This window comes from Helianthus annuus, chromosome 6 (assembly GCF_002127325.2).
Source record: "Helianthus annuus cultivar XRQ/B chromosome 6, HanXRQr2.0-SUNRISE, whole genome shotgun sequence".
Lineage (NCBI taxonomy): Eukaryota > Viridiplantae > Streptophyta > Magnoliopsida > Asterales > Asteraceae > Helianthus > Helianthus annuus.
Window position 1 is genome coordinate 62,820,144 of NC_035438.2, and position 27,309 is coordinate 62,847,452.

The window sequence follows — 27,309 nt, forward strand, 5'->3', positions numbered from 1 at the left end:
GGGGGAATCCCGATGGGACAATGGAGGCTCAAGGTCAGTTTAATGATATCTTTTCGGGCCCCTCTTGCCATGGCACAGTGAATAAGGACAAAATTAAAAAAAAAAGCCTTTTAATCTTCTTAAAGACAAACACGTAAGGAGGCCAGTGGTTACAAGCCCAGTCAGTGATAATAGGCCCACTAAGAGGCCGAGATCGGATTTTGAGGAGCCTAAATTTTTCTCTTGGACTGAAGGGTTGGTTCGAAGGGATGTTAATGGGCCTAATGATTCCTCCCAAAAGTCCTCTGGCTCTGAGGATTTTTTCCCTGAGAGTGGTTGTGTGGGATCAGACGAGAACATCAGGAGGGGGGAGCCGATTCAAGAAAAAATTACCCCGACCAGCAGTTCGTTTGAAGAGGTGCCGGATACTCTAGATCTGGTTCATGCAAGGCTTAGCGAGGATGTCAGAATTCAGAAGGAGATCGAGGTCACAGTTGAGTTGGGGAAAAAGATGGGAGCCCGACTGGAAGAACACACAAGTAAGATCAAGGAGAATATGCTTGGTGAAGGTATTAATGCTGTTTTTAAATGAATTTTTTGAGTCTAAATGCTAGAGGTATTGGGGGGAATATTAAAGATGGATGGATTAAAAGTTTAAAGTTTAGGCACAAAATTGATTTCATGGCTATTTAGGAAACCAAACACGAAGATTTAAGTGCTTTTAGGTTTGAAAACTTCTGGGGGAACAAGAATTTCGGTATTGAGTATGTTGGGTCAGTGGGTAAATCTGGGGGCCTTCTCTGTATTTGGAATTTGGGGATGTTTGTCATGGAGAGTAGTATAAAACGTAGAAACTTGCTGGTCATCAGTGGCAAATTAAAAGGGAGTGGAGAGGTGATCAACGTTATTAACGTGTACGCTCCGCAAAGTACGGCGGCGAAACTAGCGCTTTGGAATGAAATTCGTGTTATCATGGGAAGTTTAATTGGGAAATGGGTGGTGGTTGGGGATTTCAACGCTGTCAGGAGTGAATCGGAAAGAAAGAATTCAGGCTTTAAAGCGTCTTGTGCAAAAAATTTTAACGACTTTATTTCCCAAGCGAATCTCTTGGAGTACGACATGAAGGGGTTCAGATTTACCTGTGTTAGAGATAATGGTAAAAAACTAAGTAAGCTCGACAGATTTTTGGTTAGCCCGGATTTTTTTAATAGATGGCCGAGTGCCACTCTTAGAGCTCTGTCGTCGCTTTATTCTAACCATTTCCCTTTAGTTTTGGAGGTCGGGGATAAAAACTTTGGGCCGAAACCGTTCAGGGTGTTTGATGCTTGGATAGGAAAGGAAGGTTTTCGTGAAACGGTGGAACAAGCGGCTGTGGCGACCGATTCTTTTGGTTCTCCTGATAGCTGTCTTACTGCTAAATTTTCAAGGATAAGGAAGGCTCTTAAAGAGTGGCGTGACAACTACCTCAAGAAAGAAGGAGAAGATTATGCAAATGCGTCGGGTGAGTTGGAAACTTTGGAAAAAAACATGGAAGAACGGGAACTGACGGAAGAGGAGGACTGGACCCTCGTGGAGAATAGAAAGGTTATCATGGAAATGGATTTCAAAAACTGCTCGGAGGCGAAGCAAAGAGCCAGATCCAAGTGGGCTTCGGATGGGGATGCAAACACCAAATTTTTTCACTCGTTGGTTAACCAAAGGAAAGCTTCGAATCAAATCCCCGGGTTGAACATTAACGGGAGGTGGGTGTCGAAACCGGTAAAGGTGAAAAAAGAAATTATGACGTTTTTTAGGTCCCGGTTTATGGAAGAGTGGACGGTGAGGCCTTTGGTTACGTGTGAGGACTCGAAGTCGTTGGAGGAGGTGGATAGAGATTTCTTGGTTCGGCCTTTCTCGTCGGAAGAATAAAGAACGCGGTTGCTGATTGTGGGAGCGATAAATCGCCGGGTCCGGACGGTTTTAACATGAGATTCATTAAACACTTCTGGCATTTGTTCGAGAAGGACTTCAAAGAGGTGCTGGATTCTTTTTACTGCAATGGAGAGTTAAGTGTGGGAAGTGGTTCATCTTTCATCCCTAAAATCAAAGACCCTGTGGAATTAAAGAATTATAGGCCGATAAATCTAATTGGAATTATAAGCAAGGTGGTATCCAAGGTTCTCGCGAACCGATTAAAGAAGGTTATCGGCTCAGTTGTGTCGGAATCTCAGTCCGCGTTTTTGGAAGGGAATTTCATTTTGGATGGCCCGCTCATCATCAACGAGGTTTTCAGGTGGGGTAGTAAATTCAAGAAAAAAAGTTTTTTCTTCAAGATTGACTTCGAAAAAGCCTATGACAATGTGAATTGGAATTTCCTTCTAGACATTTTGTCCAAGAAGGGATTCCCTGGTCGTTGGTGTCTTTGGATAAAAGGGATTCTCTCTTCGGCCCGGTCTTCTGTGCTAGTCAATGGCTCTCCGACGTTCGAATTTCAATGCTTCAAAGGTCTTAGACAAGGGGACCCGATCTCTCCTTTCTTATTTATTTTGGTGATGGATGTTCTCTCGTGTATGCTCGACAAAGCAAAGAAGGAAGGGATTATCCAGGGTGTAAAGACGCCTAATAACGGGCCTATCATTTCTCATCTCCTGTACGCGGACGATGCTATCATTTTAGGGGAATGGTCAAAAGATAATATTACCAACGTGGTGCGTATCTTGAGGATTTTTCACTTGTGCTCGGGGCTGAAAATTAATTTGGATAAATCGAATTTATTTGGGATGGGTGTGGGTCAGGAGGATCTTGGAGAGATGGCTTCGCTCATTGGGTGCAAACCGGGCTCCTTTCCTTTTTGCTACCTTGGGCTCAAAGTTGGGGCGAACATGAATCAGGTGTCAAACTGGAGTCCGGTGTATGAGATTTTCGATGCTCGCTTAGCTAGTTGGAAGGCGTCTCTTTTGTCGATCGGGGGAAGAGTGATTCTTATTAAATCCGTGCTTGAAAGTCTTCCGAACTATTACTTCTCGTTGTATAAAGCCCCTTGTAAAGTTATCGCCGATTTGGAAGCTAAGATCAAAAGGTTTTGTGGGGAGGGGAGAACGGAAATAAAAAAATGCACTGGGTGGCATGGAACACGGTTTCTCGTCCGAAAAAGCAGGGAGGTCTTGGTTTATGTAAACTAAAAAATGTCAATATCTCGCTCCTGTCGAAGTGGGGGTGGAGGCTTAAGGTAGATAAAAATAAATTGTGGGTTAGAGTGGTGGAAGCTATCCACAATACGAGACTGAATTGGGATTTCCTTCCTGCCAGAAAATCCATGGGTGGGGTGTGGTGTAACATCGCGGGAGTTCTCTCAAAAACTAAGGTGGATGGAAGCCCGTTACGGCACTTTTTCCGAAGTAAGGTTGGGAATGGGGAGAATACCTCTTTTTGGTTGGATCCATGGTTATGTTGCGAACCTCTAAAAATCATTTTTCCGGACTTGTTCAAGTTAGAGAAGGAGAAAAGGTGCAAGGTGGCGGATCGGGTGAACTTTTGGGTTGAGGGTAGTGGTATCGGCTCGAGTTATGTGTGGGCTTTGGCTAGAAATATTTCGGCCGGAAGGGAGGTGGATCAGTTGGTCGATCTATGCAATAGGCTGTTAAATGTCAGACTCGAAGACAGACAAGACAAATGGGAGTGGATAGGAGCTGAAGATAAGGTGTTCAGTGTGGGTGCGGTGAAGAGACTTTTAAACAAAGAAGGGCAGTACAATGTTATTCCTCTTGATACCCCTGAAGAGTGTAAATGGATCCCGGAAAAATGTAATATTTTCACGTGGAGAACGGCTATGAATAGAATTGCTACGGTGGACGTGTTGAGAAAAAGAAACATCGAGGTCCAGGAGGATACGTGTGCGTTATGTAGGGACGGAGAGGATTCGGTGGCTCACATTTTTTCCTCGTGCTATGTGGCGTCGGTGGTTTGGCAGCAAATTAGTAGGTGGTGCAAGACTACTAACCTATACTTTTTTAGCTTCAAAGACATTACGGAGATTCACGATCATGTGGGTTTCACTGGCGATAAAAAGGAAGCTTTCAAAGGTATTGTTAGGATTGCCGTTTGGAGCATTTGGAAAGCGAGAAACAAAGCAAGGTTTGAGAACAAGGAAATTAGAATTAGGGAGATTATTAGTGATCTAAAAGCGTCTAGTTACCTTTGGTTTAAAAATAGGACTAAATTTAAAGATCTTTCGTGGCTCGATTGGTGTAAATTTGTAATTATGTAGGGTGTTTGTGATTTGGGCCCCTCGTTTTGAGGCTGGTCGGTTGTTGTTAATGAAATATACCTTTAAAAAAAGCTACAACATAAATGAAAGGTTTTTATTTTTAATTTTTTTTATTTCTACATAATGGATGTCTTTTAGTTGTCTTTGTCCCTTACCTCTCACTAATACTTAACGAATTTTGGTTTATATATTTAGCTTTGAGAATTAAGGATCTTGTCTTTATCCGAATTCCGTGAATCAGCGCAAAAAATTCCTAAAATTGAGCCGCAGTCATCGTTCCTACCTCCTATCGCAATTCGCAACCTTCTCTTTCGATTTTTTAGGTTATCGGCTATCACTAACGGTAATCACTAATGGCGTCGGGTCTGTCGGGATTGGAGGAGAATTTATGGGCAAAATTAGGGCTAATTACTAAACATACGTTAACTTTAGCAGCTAATTTTTCTATTAATCTCTAAATGTTTTGCATAAAGGCCTCCACTTCGTACTTTGCTTAGGGTCTACAAAAACGTTGGAACGACACTGATTTAAAATATAAATTATAGGTTTTAAGTTTTCAGCTTTCGCAAATAGATACATATTTTGACTTACTGTATTATTTTATGGGACTATAATTGCTCAATTATGTAATTTAAATACACCTAAATAAAGTTGTAAGCAAATCAACCTATTTTAAATGGATTATAAGGCTATGTATTATCGTTTTATAAATTTTCACTACTACGACAAAAAGTGACTGTTACATCGTAGTCACCTAGACAAGAGCTATCATTCACTATTGTTTCACCTTTGGACCATGTGTAGTGGTAATGTCCCTACTCTTGGGTGTTTTGCGCCCATCACTCACCACTCACTTTTCACTCACAACATCCAATCAAGTTCCGCCACGTCATCAAGCTTTATTCCATCACTAGTGGTGGATTTTAGTGGAAATGCCCATCACTCACCACACTCATCTCCATTTAAAAACATTTCATCACACAAACACACACAACGCGTTATACGTTTGACGCATTTTCAAATTGACGTGTTATAGAACGTGGTGGCGGCGGTGTTATTTGTTGTTCCAGAGTCGGCTTTGGGCCTGTGCAGGAGGTTCCACTGCACAGGGCCCAAACCATTGAGGGGCCCAAAATTGATATTTCTTTATTTTATATATAAAGCTATTGTAGAATAGATGGGTACGGATTCTCCATTTGGCTGAATGGAAGCAGCACCTTTATATGTATGAGGCTGTTCCGAGTTCGAATCCTACTGTCAACGTGTTTACATTTTTATTTTTCTTTCACTTTCACTTGCTCCATATTTTGTTTGGAAGCTTATTTTTTTAGTCTTTAGTTTCTCATTTACCCATTTACATAATAAATTTTATATATTTTCTTGTTTAAATGTGTAAGTTTTTTTTTTTCTCATTTAACCATGTACATAAAAAAAGAGTTTACATGTTTTCTTTTTTGAATTGTAAGTTTTTTTAGTTGTTCATTTCTCATCTAACCATTTACTAACGAAGTAGAACTCAATATATAGTTTATAAGCTCTATTTATTTTATTTGTGACAAGTTCATGTTATAAAACTAATTTGAATATGTTTATACATGTTATACTTCTTTTTGCAAGTGTTTGTTAATTTTTGCTTGTCTGCAGAGTGTTGAAACCAATTTTAGGTGTATTAACTTATTTGTAACATAAAACTTGGATTTATTGTTTTGATTGATGCTAATTTGATATGTGTATTTACTCTATGAATATGGATAATTGTGACAACTGATAAACCATTCTAAAGCTAATTGTGCTCATCTTTATACCATATATTATATAATAGTTGAATCCTATATTTTGATTGAAACATATGTTGGAAATATTAAAGAGGTAAACATACAAGTTGGTATGTTTCCTCCATCCCACATTGGTGGAGTGAATGAAGTTTGAGTGGTTTATAAGGGATTACCCCTTATGGGCCTCCATGGTGTTAAATGGGTTGAGAAGTGGGTGAAGCTCACACGCGCGCCGAGCCGAGCCGCGAGCTCGCGAATGGTCGCGTTTGAGTCGCGAATGGTCGCGTTTGAGGCGCATTTTGCACTTTGCACTTTGCACTTTGCACTTTGCACTTTGCACTTTGCACTTCGCTAGGAGCTGAGGAGCTTTTATTTTTAGCTAAGATCTGGTCAGGTGGGTCAGATCTGGGGATCGAATCAGATAGGGAGATAGAGATGAGTTCGAAACCAGTGGGGGTTATCTCATTATCTCTAGTGAACCGAATTCGTATGAGATATATATCCAGCAACTGAATTCGTATCAGATATATATTGAGGAATTCGAATTGGTTATGAATTGTTATCCTACTCCCTATTTTTCTCTTTCTCTGGTATAACCAAACCTATAAATAAAAGCTTCCTGCTACCTATTCTACACACCAAAATTTCGCAGCTTTCTCTCTCAATTGTGGGTTCATGTTTTCGTTCCAGCTTCTGCGTTTTCTGGTTTCCATTGCTGTTGGAATACCAGATCAGTTCTGCATTAAATCCTGGGAGTTTACGCTGCAGCTCACAGCAATACGAGCGCGTAAAATCCTTTAAGGAAATGAGTCATCCGTGCAGTTCAAGGCTTTCGTTCAAGTATCTTCGTTCTCAGTCGCCAGGTTGGTTTTAATTTTGCGTGTTCTTTAAATTCGTCCGACAACGGGACAGTCTCCTTCTACCTTTCTTTAATCAGTTTGCTCAAGTTGGAACAAACTGGTTGGCTGATAACTCGGTAATTAATAAATTAACTGTTTGATTGAATTATTTTCAACAACATATGATGCGCATATTAAAATTTTGGTTGCTAATCGTGGACTTTGAGATATGCAAATTGTCGTTAGACCATGGCAACTTATTCATTAGTTGAACACAAATGCAAAACATAATGATTCGTTTAACTATTTAACATAGATCATTTTGCTACATTTTTTTTTTGTTTATAGTTATTACAACTATCGTCTTATTACTGATTTTATACAAATAAGTTTATATGTAGGGGCCCATATTTTCAACTCGCACAAGGCCTAAAAATTCTTAGGGATTCTCAGGGACGGCCCTGTGTTGTTCCACGCGTGGTGGAGGACCATCACGGGGGCGCCCCGTCCCTTTTATAGGGCATTTTCGAAAATGAGTGTAGTGGAGATGTGGGCATTGTAGTGTAATAGAATAAATAAAGAAACCATAAATAAAGAAACCATAAAAAATGTTATTGGACAAATTAAGCTTGGAAACAGGTGATTGGCCAAAAGAATTGAAGCACGGCGTTGGAAAAAAAAACGCCAAAACCATTTTTTGGAAGAAAAACGCCCCGGGGGCGGCTGTCTTGGCGTGGAGGGGCGTGCTTTATTATAAAAATGCCCAAACATTAAACGACTACGGATGGTCTTAGTATCTAATAATTTCACATGTTTTCATTATCCACCAATTATTAATAATAATATTTAAATATATAAGATTCAAAAAAAAAAGAATGGGTTGTGATTGGTTGACAATTGACGGGGTACCGATTCGGTACCGACTTTTGACATTTTCGGTACCTGTCCGGTACCGGTATTTACCGGTTTTTACACTAAAATACCGGTAACGTACCGGTACCGAACCGTACCGGGTATATTCGGTACCAGTATCCACTTTTGGAGATTTTCGGTACCGGTACTCTCGGTACCCAACGGGTACCATGCTCATCCCTATTTCTCACGCATATGGACTACATCACGTCCCTCCTCTTCACACCGCCGATCATGCCCTTAGAAGTGGTGTTTATCGCTGGTCATATTGGAAGACATTCCATGTTGACTCAAGCGATGGTCTTAATTTTGCTATGTACATAGAAAATGCTTTATCTTGATTTTTTTTTTTCTAAAGGAAAATAAAAATGAAACAATCAGTCACGATTTAATCATAGCTAACATGCATGCCAGCAAATATAATGAAATTATAAACCCTTAAAACAGGTTAAAGGGAAGCATACTTGATCGGCTAATAATGAGTACCAATCATGGAAGCCACGCTTGACTTGCGTTGACCGTTGACTTCACCACCAGTAAGAAAATATCTCAACTAGAACCCTTTGAGTATATTAATTACTTAAATCACCTTAAACTTTAGGGCATTTCCATTTTATAACCCCAAGAAAAACTTGACCCTCTTCTTATGGTGGATGGTTCACATATCTACTTAAGTTGTTAGCTTCATAAGTTCATGTGCAATCATATGCTTTCAATTTCTCAAAAATCATTTTATTGATCAAATGTTACTATGAAACACTTAAAGACATATATCATCAAGTATTAATGATAAGAGTTGGAGATGGGATAATACAAAGATACAACCAATGTTATGTAGTTGTGATGTCGGGTAGGAAACAAGTCAGGTTTATCGTATTTTTAGACGACATTTTCGTCTACACCAAAACCACCTATCAGTCTACACATGTAGGAATTTATAACCACACCACTTTTGTGGGGACAATCACCAATGCCACTACACATGTAGGCTTGTCAATTTTGAATGAGCTTGAAAGGGAAATCCCTCAATGAGGGAAGCGCGTGTCGGAGCTTTAAAAGAAGACAACACACCAGTCAAGAAGAAAGAGAAATGTATAACTAACACTTATACTTCCGATCATTGATCATTGATCCTCTTAAACTATAATAATTGATCATTGATCCTCTTGTTTTTGGATGGGAAGGAGGAAAACACGCGTGTGTTGATTTGACAGGTGTGTCCCCCCTCGTTGGGCTAAGGGACCACGGGTTTGTGGCGGGCCAAGCAATAACCAAGGCAGAGGCGGCCAAAGTAGCTAAGCATGAAAAAGCTTGCATCGAGAATCAGCACGTGTTCGTCCTGTTCGCTTTCGATACTTTTGGCGCTCTCGCCCCTGACGCGGTGCGGTTCCTCAAGCGGGTTCAGCAGGTGGTAAGCAGTAACACCGCGCATGTTAAGGGGCAGAATTTTGTGTTTAGCAGGGTAGGGTTTGCTATTCAGAAGGGGGTAGCGGCGCAACTTGTTGCTCGTCTACCTGCCATTAGTCTATAATCGTCTCTATTTTTATAATATTAAATGAGCACTTGTGAGATTGGTAAGAAAATAGTCGGAAAGTAAGAAAACCTATAAACATAAAATAGTCCAATGATAGGTCATTTTACGGCTCGTTCTTTATTTTTATAAAATTTGATATGAACTTGTTTTTTAGTTAGTTATAGAACTAGTCAAAGGGATAAGGTCATCAAACTATGAAACAGGCCATGGACGACTTAAATATCTCACTTTGTTAATCATCATACAAATCTTAGTCAATAGTTTATTGATTTGGAATAATTAAATACAAAAACCATAGTCAAAGGAGTTAACTTGCAACATAATAAATAATAGAGAGACTGTTTTTATATTCTTATTAATTTATCAACTTACATACCCACACATCCAGAGTAAACTGCCAAAATGTCCTGAGATTTGGCCACTTTTGTAATGTTTAAACCTTTTGAATCTGAGTCCCTGTGATTTCAGTTTTGTTGCTATTTTCATCCAAAATCAAAATTTGGTCAGATTTTTCAGTTAACATCCAGTTTTTTTTCTCTTTTTCCTCCCTTTCAATGAAGGGCAAAATAATCAGATTTTTTTAATTTGTTGTAATAAAACGTTAAAAGATAAACTGAAAATCTGAATATTTTTCCCTTCGTTAAAAGGGAGGAAAAAGACCAAAAAAAAAAAAAAAAAAAAAAACTGGATGTTAATTGAAAAATCTGATCAGATTTTGATTTTGGATCAAAATAGCAAAAAAAACTAAAACCACATGGACCTAGTTTCAAAAGGTTTGAGTTTTGGACTAAAGTGCAAAAGTGACTGATGAAACACAGGTTAAAACTAGGGTTAATCTGTGGGGTTATTTCTTCTGTGGGTTCAACCTCTTTCTTGACTCGTAACAATAGCTTGAATCCTGCAAAACAGCAAGCCGTTAGTCTCGTTAAGAGGGGGAGATGAGGGTTTTCCTCTTAACCAGGCTCCGGCGTGAGAATAAGTACTGTTCTGAGAGAATAAAGCAGTGTGTGTATATAGTGAGTGAAGAGAGTAAAGATCCTGAACCTGAATGATGAAGGGTCCTATTTATAGCCCGAGGGTGAGGGAAGGAGGAGCAGCTGTGCCAGCTGTGGGCGTGTGCCAGCTGTCCGACCAAGGGGAATATCCTCTTGGTCTGCTATGTCACGGCAGGTGTAGTGATATACGTGGCGTTCTTACATTTGCCCATGCTGGAAATCTTGTACCAGTGTTGTCAGCTCTGTCCCCTGATTTGCCGCAGGCCTATGTGGCGTTCTGCGAGTGGTGACACGTGTTGTCCTTTTTGTCTGGTAGAGCATCTTTGGTGCCACCTGCATATCTTCCAGAAGTTTCTAGAAGTTTCTGGATTGCTTTGCTGATGTAGTCGCCATGCATGCTCAAAAGTGGTGTGGTCCCTGCCATGTAGGCAGGGAATTAGGACCATACCTCTTCAGTGACGAAACCTAAGGGACCATTTTGGCATTTTACTCCCACGTCTACGGAGCCTCAAGATCCTCATCAAACATCTTGTGGGTCATCACTCATCACTGTCTTTCTGGGTCTTCAATCCCCAAAACAATATTATTATTATGATGATCACAACCTCAATTTGGGGGATACAACAGATGAATTTTCAGAGGAATTCAGAAATTCTTACTCAAGAACACATTTGTCTTTTATTGGTTTTCTTTCTCAAAACATCCTAGTTCACCTCAAATCTTTTACTGGGTATTCATAAAAGATTGAATCTTTTTGAATCTTTAGGGGAATTTTTGAGTTGGGTTTATGTTAATTTGTTCAAAAGTGATATAAATTTTGATTTTTGGTAGTAGATACTTTTATGAATATGCAGGCAATATTATTAAAAACCAGCCAGTCTTCAACCATGGTTTTGAGTTTTTTTTTTATTTTTTACATTTTAATATGTCTTAATCATGTATTATATTACTGTAAGTAGTTGGTTCATTGGTTGTTATTAGTTTAATAAAATAAGACTAGTTTGTGTGCAATTAGAAGCAACAAACAAACACCCCTTCAATACTATGACAAGTTAACAACATCAGCATCATCACCAATTATATTATAATTAGGTTTACCAAAGAATCTTGATGTGATGCAGTTAGTATAGTAGTTGTGGTTGTTGTTCTGCCAAATATAGGACATTTAAATTGAAGCACTTTTCATTGTTTCTTTGTGGGATTATTTAGTTTTTTTTTTTTTTTTTCAAAAAGAAAAGTCATGAGATCTTTGAATCTTGTTGGGAATACCTTCGGGTGCTCTGCGTCCGGAGAGCGGCTTGTTTCGGCTGCTAGAGATGGTGATTTTCAAGAAGCGAAAGCTTTATTGGAATATAACCCGAGGCTCGCTAAATATGCCACTTTCGGGGGTCGAAATTCGCCCCTTCATCACTCTGCCGCTCAAGGTCACCATGAGGTTGCATACTATCTCTATTGTTCATATAAACTATTTGGATTTTAAGTTATTGACATCATATGATCTTTTTAGATTGTTTCCCTTTTGATCGAGTCTGGGGTGGATATTAATCTCAAGAATTATCGTGGGCAGGTTAGGAAATCGTAACTTTCTTGTTCATTTCACATTTGAAACATGTTATAAGATTATGTCATATGTTTTCATGTGAACAGACTGCTTTGATGCAAGCATGTCAATATGGTCATTGGGAAGTTGTGTTGACTCTGGTTCTTTTCAAAGCCAATGTATGACTGACTATCTACGCTGCGTTGTGTTGTGTCGACAGTTTTGCGTTTTGACTAATGAAATTATGTTAATTATTAACTATAAATTGTTAGATCCATAAAACGGATTGTCTAAACGGAGGTACTGCATTACACTTGGCTGCTCTTAATGGACACGCGTGTTGCATTCGGATCCTACTCGCTGATTATATCCCAAGTATTTCTTCATTTTATAAACTCGTCAAGAAAAAATCAAGATTTCAAGAATTTGTGTCGGAATCCAATGACGGGTATGCTTCAAGAAACTTTGATGTATCATGTTTAAAGATTCGTGATTTTCTCGTGAGTTGTTTACATATGGGGTTTGATAAAAATTAAAACTTTATTTGCAGAACCTCACTCCATGAGATAATCAATAGACCCGCTGATGGAGGTGTGACCGCTCTTCATATGGCTGCATTAAATGGGCATGTTGATAGTTTGTGTTTACTACTTGATTTGGGGGCGTCTGTGAATGAGGTCACTCTTGAAGACGGTGCCACTATTGATTTAATAGGTAACTAACTCCTGACCCATTTTGGTATGTATAAAACTAGAGGTGACAGTTTTGATCTTGTGTTTTATCTCTAACAGGTCAAAACACAAAACCGGTTTAAAGAGGAATGGTCAAGTGGGTCAAACGGGTCAAATTGATTGACTTTTAACTCATCCCCCCATCTTGCTATCTCTAACTAAAACTCATCAAGAAATATAAATATGATGTGTAAAGTATGTATCCCAAATGTTACAAGCAATAGTTCTAAGCTTCATTGAAACTTCAATAGGGGATCGATAATTAGAGAACGAGCGACTCATTTGTGGACCGTTGGGAATGCGGAAGACAAGTGAGAAAAAAGATAACCATAAGACTTTTTTAATAATTTAAGTTCTATTTTAGAGTGTTGATTTTATTATTTATCCTAATTACGCCTACATTGTTGGTTATGTTGACCGAAATTAATATTTCGGTAATAGCCTTCTATTTCATTTAAGAGTGTAGTCAATATTCGGTTACTTTGACCGAACTTAATTACTGGGTTACTAGAATAGCCTATAAGACCATAGGTAATGGTTAATGCCACTAAGGGGCATTTTTCACCACATCCTCATTATAATGCCCTTTTAAAAAAGGTGTAATGGTTAATGCCCATTTCATTTATTACTTTCCATTATTTTTCTTCTCTTTGGGCATTATTATAGAAATGCCCCTCACTCTTCATGCCCCTATAATGCCCATGAGTAATGGTGTAAGGGCATTATCAAAATCTTTCATGCCCTTATAAAGCCCCATTACATATAGTCTAAATAAAGGTTCATTTGTAATATTTAGGACAACTTTTGATATTAATAAATTCTCTCATATGAGTTTTATCTCTTAACGCTTACCCGAACGTATCTAACACTTGTATCGCTTCCGTTTCGCGTCAAACTTAGAACCAAAACTTTATTTCTGTTAGCAGGAGCCGGAAGCACACCTCTCCATTACGCGGCATATGGTGGAAATCCACATTGTTGTCAAGTATGATTTATTATTTCAAAAAAATATTATTTTTCAGCGAGTTTTTTCCACATTAAACGATCTTCGGCTTATCTATTGTCGTCTGTTTCCATGTGTTTCAGATTCTGATAGCCCGGGGTGCCAGTCTAACAGCAGAAAACGAAAAAGGGTATGTTTTCTTCGCCATTAATATCTTGTCTAGTTATAACTTGATCAGTTTTCTTGACCTTTCTTGTCATGTTTGTGTTTTTTACATCGTAAAGATGGAGTCCCTTAGAGGTTGCTCGCTTATGGCATAGAGAATGGCTCGAGGAAGTTCTAAGTGCACACCAACAAGACCGAACAATTACTCTTCCTTCTCCATATTTGTCCCTCCCCCTTATGAGTGTAGTCAAGATTGCACGGTAAGTGTTGACTTAAAGTTCTTCGTTCGAAAACATCTTTTAGTTCGCATCATTGACAACCATGATTTAATTTTTTTTGCAGTTTTTATAGTAATATCATAAGTATTTATGAGTTTACATTAAGTTGAACCTTTTATTGCAAGAATATGAACCAATTCTACAATACAAATTTGACCACTTTTGAAATTTACCAATTTGACTTTTAAAAGTCAACACATACAAGAATATCTATGTTGTTTTCTTCCATAAATACACCAATTTGCAGATGGGTTTAGCAAATAAATAAACTTTCATAAACAATGTAAACCAGTTTAGAAATTTTCTGACTCCAAAAGTCAACCTCTACAGTTTTGTTCTAGCTCTCATACTTGCCAAATTTGACTTCAAAAGTCAACCTTGATATTCTTTTGCTTCTGTACAACCAGAGAATGCGGCTGGACCAGTGATTCACTTTCAAACTGTACCGATCCATGCCCCGTTTGCTTGGAAAACAAGTGCACAGTAGCAGCATCAGGTTGTCTACACGAACTATGCACTCGATGCGCATTATATCTATGTTCCACTAGCAACACTTCAAGTGCAGCCCACGCCCCACCGGGTTCAATCGCCTGTCCTCTCTGCCGCCACAGCATTGTTTCATTCAAGAAGCTCACAACCACAAAACCACAGCTTCAACTGTTAAAACAAAACTCATCCTTATCATGCTGCTCGTGTTCTTCGATGCCCAGAATCGACACTCCAACTATGCAACAAAGAATCCCATTATCCAAAAAGAAACCTGCTTCACAATCTTTGAACTTTCATAAGTTTACGACGTTGAAACTCGATAATAATCTGTGTTTGCGAGGTACTGACACTATTGCATCGATAGTTAGGCGGTCTCATATCAACAGGTACCCGAGATCCAGTTTCCGGTGGTCTAGTTCACATGTGAAAGGCAGAAGATCTTGGTTATGCACTTCGAATCAGTCGGTAGAAAGTCCTGGTGATTACTGAGTGGAATATATACAACAATTTGGAGATTGATGGTTAGCTAACATGAAACAGGAAATCAATGAGATTGGGATTCTTTTCAAGATCTTTGTTGTTTTTTTTTTTAATCTTTTTTTTCTTTTTTGGGTTTGATTTTGGTTTAAACAAGTAATGGTGTTTCTGTGCATATTAGCAATGTATTGTTTTGTAGATACTAAAGGAATGAAAAGAAAAAGATTTTTTTTTATTGTTATAATGTTATTCATCTATTCATCAAACTATGGATGACACTTAGAAATTTTTATCGAATTTTCTAGTAGGAGTCATAGCGACAACTTGAGGTTACTAAGAATGCCTAATGGGCATTTTGATTCCATGTGGCGTCTTTGGGCATGTTTTGGTGCCCCGTCCGTGTAAAAGGATGAGGTCGGACGAGTTCTTTTAGAGTAGGGGAGGAGATAAAAAGAGGGTGGGGCGTGGGGAGAGTGTTTTTTTTGCTGTGGGAGTGGTAACCCGGGCATGTGGCTGACATTTTTAGGCTTCCCTGACGGCGGTGTGTCAAAAATCCGATCAAACCGATCAGCTAAGATCAGTAGGAGCGGATCGTGGTCTGTGGTAAAGAGACGACTACTAGATGGGATAGCTGATCGAGAACGGTGATACGACTCGCGAGTACACCTTTTGAAACAAAATAGAATGGATTAAATAATAAATCCAATTTGTGAATCCAAATAAATATAAAATAAGAATGGCAGTGAATGGGCTTTAACTTTTGAGTATGAGGAAACACGGATCTAACAAAAACACCACCAAATCAGCCGAACTATTTCAGCGGCTTAGATTGATTTTGGTGGTCAGATAAAAGATGGCATCTTGAACCAAAACGAAAGAAACTATTTAGAATGGAACAAAAAAGGTGAAACGGAAAACTAAAAAAGAAACAGCGGATGCACAGGGCGGCGGTAGTGGCGCCTCGCTGCCCTGTGCCCCTGTCTAGGGTTTGTTTAAATGGGTCAAATACGATTTTAATATATGAAAAGAAAAAAATTGAAGGCGCTTGTTTTTTTGATGACCCTAAACCTTAGCCTATGTTGATAAGCCTAACGGGCCGTCCCAACCGTAATCACCTCCTTACTTATCAACCCATACATTCCTATTTCGTGTAACCCACAACACAATGGGCCACAGCCCATATCCAAGGCCCATTTGACCGCTCGCCACCTGCTCTGAAGATAACACCCAACTAACTACCAATGGCGCGCAAGCTCTGACAGAAGATAGAATAATGGCGGTTCTAACATTGCCACACTCTCTTCCACTACTACAATCGGTCAACGGGTTGAATAACCAAACACGTTGTCATAACAGCGGTCGTCGAAGGTGTACGGTTGCATCACAGCAGCAAGAAGTGTGCACCGAATTCGAGAGAATAAAGATTAATAAATCTGCGTTAAAGATAGAAGAAGCATGTTCAGAATCCGAGCTTTGGGCCACATCGCTTCTTCGAGTACGATCGTTTTATGATTTTAAGTCAACGTTTGGTATCCAAGTGAGTTGACTTTTACCTTTGGTATTTAAATTTGTGATTGGAACAAGTAGAGTTGGAATTTGAGTTAGAAAGTAGTGGAATTGTGAAGTTTGTGGATTGTTTTGACGTTGAATGATAGTTGTTTTGTTTATGTGAATTTAGTGTTTGGTGTAAACACTAAATAGGATTTATTGGAAGTGTTGTTTCATTCTTCTAATTGGAATGGAGAATACATTTCTTATGTTTTTCGTTTCAAGAAAAGAAGTAATTGTAATTGAATCTAAATTGCCGGATTTCTGAATACAAGGTAGTTATGTCATTTTACATATTATAATTCCAATTCCATTGATAATTAAACCAACCAAACACATTATGGGATTTCAAAGGAATTCTTTAAAATCCTAGCATGTTTTTGCCCCTTTTGTTTTTGACACATTTGGCTCCCTAGCGCCAGAAGCTATCCAATTCCTAACCAGGGTCCAACGGGTCATCCACAACAATTGTTCAGCTCCAGTGGGCAGGGTTTTGTGTAGATTAGGGTTTGAAATTCAGAAAGGGGTGGTGGTGCAGCTTGTTGCCCGTCTACCTTCTGTTTTGATGTAACTTGGCAAGTATAAATGAAAATGAATAATGGTTATCACTTAAAAAAAATTCCATTACATTCCACGAAAAGAACACTACCTTTTAGTGTTGTTAAGCAAATCCAAGAATAAGGGGACTTTAGAAGGATAGAATCGAGTGGGCTAGAATGGGCCCGACTTAGGACAAGCATATCTTTTGATCTGTCTGGAGTTACAAGAGAGAAATGGTGTAACAAGCCGGTGTTGTGACAACGCTTTCGGACCCAAATTCCTTCATCTAGAGCCCCAGTTTTGAATTTTTTAGATTTTTCCCAAATTTAGTGATTTCGATTCAACTGTAAAATGCGTGAATCATGGTTATAGTACATATGCATCTACCTTTTTTATTGGGGGTTTGATGTAACAATACTGATGTTCTTTTCTCTTTTTTAAGTTTTCTTAGGATCATAAAAACTACTTGGCAGAACGCGAGTTCGAAGCTTTGAAAGAACGTGTTGCTGGTACAAAAGAAGGTGAAAAAGTCTCTTGCATCAATGCCACATTACCGTTATCACAAACAAAGAGTTTCCCAGAAGAGTTATGTTCTTCATGTAAGGTACCATAACGCTGCAATACCCATTGAACGGGGTATCGAGTGATGGGTGCCCCTTCCATCCCACTTTAAATTGAAAAAAATCATTTTCTTTTGTTTCTAAGTTTTTAGTTAAAAAAAATGAGTGTTTTAAAATAATAATAATAATAATAATAATAATAATAATAGTAATAATAATAGTAATAATAATAGTAATAGTAGTAATAGTAGTAGTAGTAATAGTAGTAGTAGTAATAGTAGTAGTAGTAATAGTAGTAGTAATAGTAGTAGTAATAGTAATAGTAATAGTAATAGTAATAGTAATAGTAATAGTAATAGTAATAACTTTTTCTTGGTATGTATAAACTTTTGTTTTATGGGTTTCAAAATTTATGGACTTTCTATTTTTTTTAGTTTTATATAGTTTTGTTTTAATGTTTTTCAATTTCATTAACTGTTATATGTTTTGACTATTAATTTGTGCAGTTTTCACACGATGGAGAGAATCGAGTTGTCGTAGGGACACTGGATCTTAATCAGTGTTTGAGCCTCCCAAATGAAATAACAGGAATGAGGCCAAAGGTAATCTAATTTCCATTTCCAGTATATTAGTAAGCGCATAAGATCAATGACCCATCAAATGAACAGGGAATTGGAGGAGATTTTGCAAGAGCGTATCTAAGTAACGTTTGTGTTGCCAAAGAATGCCAAAGGAACGGGCTTGCTTCTCTCCTTATCGAGAAATCAAAATTAGTTGCTCAAGATTGGGGTAACATGTCTTAATTCTCGTTATTTCTGTTTTATTTCAAACGAGTCAAATATAAAAATTATCTAAAAGGGAAATAACACATGTCAAATGAGTTGAAAGTAACCTGATTCGTCTTTATTTAAGAAGTTTGAATTTTTATTAAGCGTATATGTGTCAACTTTCAGGGATTAGTGATTTATATGTGCACGTTGCTGTTGACAATGAGCCGGCCAAGAATCTGTACATAAAATGTGGTTTTGTTTATGAGAGTGAGGAACCTGCGTGGCAGGCGAGGTTTCTTGATCGTCCACGAAGGCTACTTCTGTGGATGGGTCTTCCCAATAATTACAATTGGTAATCAAACCGTTACGGCTGTAGCCATAATGTTTAAGCATAAGTATTCGTCTAAAAGTGGTTGTATTCTCATATACAGTTATTTGTGTATAAAGTTTGGTATACGGCCTTATCGGTTATTGGTTACATGTTTATTTTTGTTGCAATGGTGAGCGTAGCAATCGCTATAGCGCGCTACGTAGCATATAGGTCTAGGCTCGCAATTAGGGTTGTAGCGGTAGATAGCGGTAATAGCGACAATTTATATATTTTTTTGTTTTTTAATATAAACTAGGGGGTAACCCCTCCCAGGTTCTTTGTGGTGCCACAAAACCACCGCCACCACAAGGGTAGGCCATACGGGTTGGGTCTGCCTTAAGAAGTACCCGTGAACCATTTGAGTTGTTTGAGATCAAAGATAACCTTAGGATGTTGATGGGTTGTGATTGGTTGGGGCATTTGACTTTAAAAATTAAAAAAAAAAAGTTTATCGCAAGGGTGTGGAGACACGTCAGGGTTTTGTGACTAAATGGTAGTTTTAAAGTTTTTTTTGTCTTGACGGGATTTGATAGGTTGAGGTATGGGTACTACCGTTGAGTGCCCTTTCCACTAGGTTTATAACGATAATTACAAAATAAACCTAACAAGATTTTGGCTAAATTAATTAGATTATTATAAATAATAATAATTTACAAATAAAACAACACAACTTGCAACAAAGCAATGCATGAAATACCATATTAACACACAATACAATATTTTAATGCTAAAACCTAATACAAATTAATAGTATTACAAAATAAACCTAACAAGATTTTGGCTAAGTTAATTAGATTATTATAAATAATAATAATTTACAAATAAAACAACACAACTTGCAACAAAGCAATGCATGAAACACCATATTAACACACATTACAATATTTTAATGCTAAAACCTAATACAAATTAATAGTATTACAAAATAAACCTAACAAGATTTTGGCTAAGTTAATTAGATTATTATAAATAATAATAATTTACAAATAAAACAATACAACTTGCAACAAAGCAATGCATGAAACACCATATTAACACATAGTACAATATTTTAATGCTAAAACCTAATACAAATTAATAGTATATAAATAGCAATTAAATATAGCTATAAAATAACTGGATTTTAGGTTTTTGCTTAATATACATGTAAAATAACATATACACTAGGGTATTTTTTTGATATAATATACATATAAAAAAAATTCTAGTATATCGCTATTTATAAAATAGTTGTCCGCTATTTATCGCTATATATAGGTACCTTATCGCTATTTGTTGCTATTCGTCATTAACAACTATGTTGCTAAGTGAAGATACAATAAAAAAAAGTTTATGGATCATATGTTGGCAGACAAAATTAAAACTAGGTACCCGACCTGTTGGATTTCAGGGCCGAACATCGATCGATTGCTCAAACTAGGAAAACAAGTTATTAACATTAATATAACTACCACAGGTTGGCATCTTATGTATTTGTAATGGTGTAATCTTGATCTCAGATAAGAAATACATACAGTCTCTGTCTCTCTAGTCTGATCGTGGCCATAGCCTAATCGAGTGGAGCATGTTATATAGTTTTAGCCATGTGTTGCGATTGTTACTATGTCACTCTTCGATTACTTCTTTTGTTATTGGTAGATTTCTATTTTTATATTCTTAGTTCTATTTGTGTGTCTGCTAATGTTTTGAAGTCGTGGGTCTCGGTCTCTGACAAGCATAGAGGTATGGTTTGCTTACATCACACCCTCTTAGCCCCTACCAATAGATTTGTTATTTGGTAGATTTACTTGATACACTTGTTTACGTACAAGGCTGTTTCGATAAAATATGAATACCTACTAAAGTGACTCTGTCGGAAAAACATGTATTATTACAAACAAACACCGTAAACTAATAAGGTGAGAAAAACTCCTAAAATGTCGTCAACTTGGTAGAAAGAACATGTTAAAAGTACAAACTACTGCTTTTGTGCTTCTAAAACCCTCCAATATTGGACACTGATACCGACACATAACGACGTCTATATATGTGTTTAAATATGTTATAGATTAGCGATACTCACCTTTTAAACTTCATGACTTATATAACCAAGTATGCCTTGTAAATTAGAAACTTCATGACATAAAATGGCAATCCACCATACGCAATTGCAAAGTTGAAACAAGAGTTGGTGAATCTTGCACACTCCGTTAACCATAGCGTACTAAATGGATGGAGAGATTTTACGCCAAATTCTACCCCATAGCTTTGTAAAATGGGGTTTTGATTACAGCATAATAACATGGTTTATTGATTTATAATACTACATACAGATGTCATCCTTCAGGAGTTTCCAAACACATTCCGTCAACAATAGTCCATTTTGTCATTTGCAGTACACGCCACCTGCACTAGCTCCCTGCTTAATCAACCATTAAAGATAAATCATAACCCAAATTGACCATTCGGTTAAAAATTGCGACATTCAGCCTACCTTGATTTACCTGTGAACTAATATGGTAATTATGGCATAGACGGTACGATCTTCCCTGAGCACGTACCAAATCCAACATTGTAACCGTTCCCCTGAAATAACGTCATTTAATCAGCACCCCCAAAAAAATTGGAAGGAGTTAAAATGGAAACATAAGTTACTTTGCAGCAACCACTGATGATAACTTCATCTCCATCTTCCAAAAATTTACGAGTCGTTTTACCAAGAGACAACTCTTTTGTTCCGTTCCATGTTAACTCTAACAAGCATCCATAAGATTCAGATTCCTGTAAAAATCAAGCACGGCGTATTAAATTTACGTCTACCTAGGGGCGACAATTCCTGACACAACAAGACCCGTCTAATAAAAAGATTGTGTTTGGGTTGACCCGTTTAATTAAATGAGCCATTCAGTTGACATGTTTAACCCGTTTAATTAAACAGGTCAACACGTCAAGCTGTTTAAAAAAAGAAATATATTATACAAGGTCATCCCGCCAACCCATTTACAATTGGATTACAACCCATTTACATCCATTTTGACTTGATTAAATAACTGGGTTACATGGAGTTGTGTTCGGGTTACACAATTTTAACTGTGTCAAGGTTCGGTTTGATGTCTCTGACAAGAATAATTAAATATTCATACGGGTCGTGTCCCGACACGATTACCACCCCATGCCGAACTGTACTTGAATAATCACAAAAATTGTATAAACAAAGCTAACGTCTTACAGGTCCACTTATTGTTCCAGTTCCAAGGAGATCTCCAGGCCTCAAGTTACAGCCGTTAATAGTATGGTGTGCAAGTTGTTGCGTTAGAGTCCAGTACCTAATAAAATTAACGATTTTGACTTTTAACTAAAATACTAAACAATTTAAATGCCATTCTACTTATCTGGTGAACTGAAACATGTCTGAAAATTACAAGTGGTTGAAATTGGTCCTTGTGATGGTGAATGATTCTTCTTGTCCAGCCGGTTTAACCTGAACTTCCAAAGAAATATCATAGTTCTTGGAAACTTTCTCCGCAAGATACGGCAAAGGTGGAGGGATCTGTGATTTTAAAAGGTGAATTAGCATGCAAAGTCGAGGAGTAGAGTTGAATGTCGCGTATCTACCTGATTGGGAGCATCACAAGCAAATGGTTCAAGAGCGTCAAGAGTTACGATCCATGGTGATACTGTAGTCCCTGAAAAACACCAACAAAGCGTCGGCTAATTGAACATTTGAATGTGTAGCACATATATTATATTCCATAAAACAAAACCGGATTCGTACCGAAACTTTTGCCGAGAAACGGACCAAGAGGCACATACTCCCATGCTTGAATGTCTCTTGCTGTATAAAACATTGTTTAACCGATGTAACGTGTTAACCAGCGAGACCAGTGACATGTGGCTATAATATTAGGTTAAAAAATGCATACCACTCCAGTCATTCATTAGCACTACTCCGAAAATGTGGTCTGCAGCCTCGTTAACATCTATTGGCTTTCCTAGTTCATTCCCTGGTCCAACTACAGCAGCCTTGAAGCAATATGCAATAGATAACAATAAATTACAAAAAACAAAGGTGACAAAAGATTAGTCATAGGGGTGCAACCAAGCCAAGCGGCCCGCGAGCTGCTCAAGAAAAAGCTCGAAACGAGCCGAGCCTTATTGATCCTGAGCTCGAGCCTTAGTGTAATATTAGTTTTTATTAATATTTAATAACATTTACCTCTTATTTAAAGTTGTCTAGTTAACGAGCTGAGCCAAGCTTATTTTAACTTGTTTACAAGCCAAGCCCGAACCTAAAGTTAAGCTTGTTTGGTAAACGAGCCCGAGCCCGAGCTTCACTTATTGAGCTAGCGAGCCTAAACAAGTCTATTATTTATATTAATTTTATTTAATATATTAATTAATAGATAATAAACGAGCCGATCCCAAGCCTAGCTCGAACTTGAGAAACTACCAACGAGCCGAGCTCGAGCTTTGAAAACAAAGCTCGAACCAAGCCAAGCTCGAACTCTCATAAGTTAATCGAGCTCAGACTCGGCTCGTTTGCATCCCTAGAACTCATAGATATTAGATAAGCATTGCAGAAGTGCATGGTGGAAAAGTTACCATTTCAAGCTCAAAGTCCAGTTTTCTTGAAGGTCCAAAGTATGGTGGAGAGTTACCACTCGGATGACCTTGACCTCTGGAAGAAAAACGAAACGTGTTTAAGATAGGATCTTGAACTCTTATAATGGGTCATCCCAAATTTTGGATAAATAATAATTATAGGTTGATGATAATAGGTTTACTATAGGGAATGGAAACATATACGGAAAAGAATAAACAGAGGAACTCCATTTCTGACCTCCATTTCATGACTGATCACTAAACTTCAAGAGTATTGCAAAGTCGCATGTGTCTCTACCATCTATGTACAGTATGTGTCTAAGTAGTTACTAGTTAATGTGGTAAAAAATCGGATATGATATTTGAGATATCGGTTGTCGCGGTGGGATATCGGTAATTTTAATATCATGCAAAAAATTTATATATACCAATTTAACACTAACAATTCAGTATACTCTACTACCATTAACAAATTAACCTTTTGCAACTTGCAAACACTAACAATTGTAGCAAGTAGGAACTGATTAAGACTTAAAAGTTAAAACGCTAACATTTAACAATTAAGACTTAAAACACTAATAGCAGCAATAAGAAGAAAAACGAATGGTACAACTAAGAAGAAAGGTACTGATATTGGGGCAATCGGTGATATATCGGTCCAATATCGCCGATATTACCGGTACCGATATTGACACCGATATTTTACATGGGGGCCGATAACCGATATATCAGTGATAGGTCACCGATATTAACTGCATAGGTATGTGTTACCTTGGTCTAATAATATCAGTGCCAGATATAACAATAGATGATGCTCGTCCATGATAGGCGATGGGGAGATGAAACCTAAAAAACCATACCAGTTATATATACACGTCTGTAGTCTGATTATATATACACGTCTAAAATACCATACCAGTTGGGATTAATTGGATTCTCCGGACCCCTGAATATGGTCCCACAATTCTTAGCATGATGCATGGATGAAAAGAAGTCTGTGTAGTCCCCGATAGCAATAGGAAGAAGCATTTCTACCTCATCCTGAAGCGTTACACGTTAAATAAGTCTAGACTCCAGTACAACACAAAGCTACAAAATGTTCATCAACATATCTCTTACCATAGGTAAAAGTGCCTTCTGCCTTAAACTTGCATTATTTTGTAAAGCCGGTTCAGTAGCTACATTAAAAAATCACGTCATAATTTTTTAACAAAAGATACTTGGAATTTTGATTTTTATCAAACGAGTTAACTTGTTTTGTATTTTACATATGACAGAAAAGATTTATATATGCAAGTTAACAGGAAAAAAAGAGAGATATCATGACGTATCACACATGATAATAGCTTTTGCAGAGTAGCACGAGCTTCCTTCCATGCTGGTCTTCCCAGTTCTAGAAACTTGTTAAGGTTTGACTGCATTCAAAACAAATAATATTTGAAGACACGTTAAGAATAGTTCATAAATGCATTCAAAACAATATTATTTTCCAAGGGCAGGAGATTAGGAGCATGATCTTCCTTTCACAACCGCTTTTTGGCACTCACCAACTACATTTCCTAGATGTGAGTCTGTGAGTCATATCCTGACAAAACGGTTAGACTCTCAGTTTTACAATTTAACTCATACCAAACAATTACACCCATATATCCTACACAATCTGTCCCAAAAACATTACTCTCAACACATATCATTTCAATTTCTTTCATTATTCACCTAAAGCTAAAGTTCAACTTAATCCATCATCATCATACTCAGTAAACCCCACCAATAGCAAAGCTAAGGCAGGGTCTGAGGAGGGTAAGATGTAGACAGCCTTACCTCTACCCCTGTAGGAATAGACCAGTGAGACCCCCGACTCGATAGTAGCTTTGCATCAAGCCTTGGACATAAGACATAACACTCGACAATTAGGACAAAGGCCGATTAGTGCATGTACCCTTGTCTTTCGGCTATCAACACCACCACATAATGCACGCCTAACCGTCCGCTGCTTTTAACGTTAAAATTAGTGCAATTTCACTCCACAATAGCACTCCAATTTCCAAACGCTTATCTCCTAACATCTTCAAACCATAGTTCCTAGGCGCTATGTTCAACTCTCCAGGCGCACTAAATACCGATTTATTTATTTTTTTAATTATTTAATGCAAAATTATTGATCTTCTCCATAATTTAAGCTTCCACGGTACCTATTGAGGCAAGGTTTATCATATTTCTGATCCAGTTTAGAACTTTCAAGCAAGGTTTAAAAGAACGGAAACGAGTTTCGAGGCGTTTTCCCTTCGCATCACGAGGCATAAGCCTCGAGGCGAAACGAGGCGTAAGGCCAAGGCGGTATTAATAAATAAATATAAAAATTATATATATTATAAAAATAATAATAATAATAATAATAATAATAATAATACTAACTAATTTCATCATCAGATTCATCAAAATTATCAAAAACATACATAAAAAAGACATGAAATGCTTGAAATTGACACAAAAAGTCAAAAACATCAAAAACAACCATGAATATCCCATGAGGCGCACTTGAGGCGCAGCCTTTCTTAGCGCCGCAGCCCCTCTGAGGCGTATATGCAGTAAAAACCCCATGAGGCGCGCCTCAAACTCGTTTTTTGGCCGTTTCGCCTCGAGGGCGTTTTTTAAAACCATGCTTTCAAATTTTCGAATTACATTTACATCTTCACTATTTTAGAACTTTTGGTACTAATTAGATTATATTAAATGTTATATAATAGTGATTGTTTATTTTATTTTAAGAATACTATTATTCTAATACAATTATTTTTCATTTAAGTGCTTTTTTTTCCAGGCCCTCCCCTTTTTTGCGCCTTGCGGCTAGGCCTACGCACCTTGAGTGCCCCTAGCGCCTTTGATAACTATGCCTCAAACACAAAATCCTCTAACAAACTGAAACACCTAATTTCAGAATCCAATAGTACGTCAACTTAGACTATTCCACAAAATCAACCACACACTTGATCATTCTCAGTCAACATTATACATCAAAATCATACAAACTTAAACAAACTTCTAGGTCATAACCTAAAACGAAACAGTACAACAGCAATACCTGATGAAAACAATCAGAACCGGAAATCAAGGGACCGTCAAACAAAGCAGCCGAATGAATCGCAGAGAGATCGAGAACGTAGTCTCCGATCGCAACTCCGGGCCTTGGAGTGACGGTAGAATCTGTGCGATGTTTAAAGATACCATAGGGCAGGTTATGTATGGAGAAGTGTGAGTCCGGTTTGACTTCAACGAAGGCGGTCAGCGCCATGGCTGATCGGAAGGATGAGTGAGTTCAGTGGTGGATGAACTCCGATGAACACAAGAGCAGCATGGAAGTGTAAGAGGGTAGGTTCAGTGTGTGTTGATATGGAGGAACATGTGTCTTCGGTACTGATAAGAACGTGACTGAAATGAAATGTAACAACCATAGCCAAATTAGTGAAATTACCAAAAAAAAATCGTAAAATTGGATTTAAATAATCCAAACTTTCTTAATTTGGTCGATAATAATCTTAACTCAGTTATTGGCCGATAATAATTCGAACTGGTTCACTTTTCGCCGATAATAGTGTACGCTAAATATAGCTTAACGGAGTTAAGTTTTTTTTTCCGAATTATAAACCGATGTTTTAGTGCTTTTGATTAGAACGAGTATACGAGTTGATTGATGTAAAATTTACCTCGAAATATTGCCCCAAACGACGAAATTGGTGCTTCAATTCGGGTGTTTAAACTTTCAATTAACAAAAATCAATCCGTTTGAAGCACACCGTTTCAAGGTAAGTTTTACATAAATCGACTTGTATCATCGTTCTGATCAAAATCCATAAAACATCGGTTTGTAATTTGGAAAAAAAAAAAAAACTTAACTCTGTTAAGCTATTTTAACGGCGGACTATTATCGGCCAAAAGTGGACCAGTTCGGATTATTATCAACCAATAACTGAGTTGAGATTATTATCGATCAAATTGAGAAAGTTGAGATTATTTAAATCAAATTTGCCAAAAAAAAA

At 37.7% G+C, this 27,309-nt stretch overlaps 4 protein-coding genes across 6 annotated transcripts; 3 read left to right on the plus strand and 1 right to left on the minus strand.

Moving 5' to 3' along the window:
* The first annotated feature begins 3,274 nt into the window (after positions 1 to 3,274).
* LOC110880813 lies at positions 3,275 to 4,225 on the plus strand. The gene has a single exon (XM_022129259.1). It carries the CDS (start codon positions 3,275 to 3,277, stop codon positions 4,223 to 4,225), a length of 951 nt encoding a protein of 316 aa, XP_021984951.1.
* Positions 4,226 to 10,808: 6,583 nt separating this feature from the next.
* On the plus strand, positions 10,809 to 15,144 carry LOC110884236 (E3 ubiquitin-protein ligase XBAT32). 2 transcript variants are annotated; one of them, XM_035974783.1, is made up of 10 exons: positions 10,809 to 11,010; positions 11,514 to 11,715; positions 11,788 to 11,847; positions 11,928 to 11,999; positions 12,093 to 12,268; positions 12,371 to 12,534; positions 13,475 to 13,536; positions 13,638 to 13,684; positions 13,779 to 13,919; positions 14,345 to 15,144. In XM_035974783.1, the coding sequence occupies exons 2-10, from the start codon at positions 11,521 to 11,523 to the stop codon at positions 14,913 to 14,915; spliced, it is 1,488 nt and encodes a 495-aa protein (XP_035830676.1). In that variant the 5' UTR covers positions 10,809 to 11,010; positions 11,514 to 11,520; the 3' UTR covers positions 14,916 to 15,144. The 2 variants fall into 2 exon arrangements, with proteins under 2 accessions (XP_035830676.1, XP_035830677.1); XM_035974784.1 differs by having other exon boundaries at positions 10,810 to 11,010; positions 13,478 to 13,536.
* A 984-nt stretch (positions 15,145 to 16,128) lies between these two features.
* On the plus strand, positions 16,129 to 18,807 carry LOC110884237. The gene is made up of 5 exons (XM_022131925.2): positions 16,129 to 16,440; positions 17,443 to 17,595; positions 18,058 to 18,153; positions 18,220 to 18,340; positions 18,505 to 18,807. Exons 1-5 carry the CDS (start codon positions 16,177 to 16,179, stop codon positions 18,675 to 18,677), a joined length of 807 nt encoding a protein of 268 aa, XP_021987617.1. The 5' UTR covers positions 16,129 to 16,176; the 3' UTR covers positions 18,678 to 18,807.
* Positions 18,808 to 20,785: 1,978 nt separating this feature from the next.
* Positions 20,786 to 26,701, minus strand: LOC110884238 (fumarylacetoacetase). 2 transcript variants are annotated; one of them, XM_022131926.2, is made up of 14 exons: positions 26,355 to 26,701; positions 24,609 to 24,687; positions 24,392 to 24,450; positions 24,189 to 24,313; positions 24,044 to 24,118; positions 23,273 to 23,348; positions 22,594 to 22,693; positions 22,446 to 22,505; positions 22,286 to 22,356; positions 22,093 to 22,220; positions 21,900 to 21,996; positions 21,326 to 21,451; positions 21,175 to 21,256; positions 20,786 to 21,089 (listed from the first exon to the last, which is right to left on the minus strand). In XM_022131926.2, exons 1-13 carry the CDS (start codon positions 26,562 to 26,564, stop codon positions 21,194 to 21,196), a joined length of 1,269 nt encoding a protein of 422 aa, XP_021987618.1. In that variant the 5' UTR covers positions 26,565 to 26,701; the 3' UTR covers positions 20,786 to 21,089; positions 21,175 to 21,193. The 2 variants fall into 2 exon arrangements, with proteins under 2 accessions (XP_021987618.1, XP_021987620.1); XM_022131928.2 differs by having other exon boundaries at positions 21,165 to 21,256.
* Between the last annotated feature and the right edge of the window lie 608 nt (positions 26,702 to 27,309).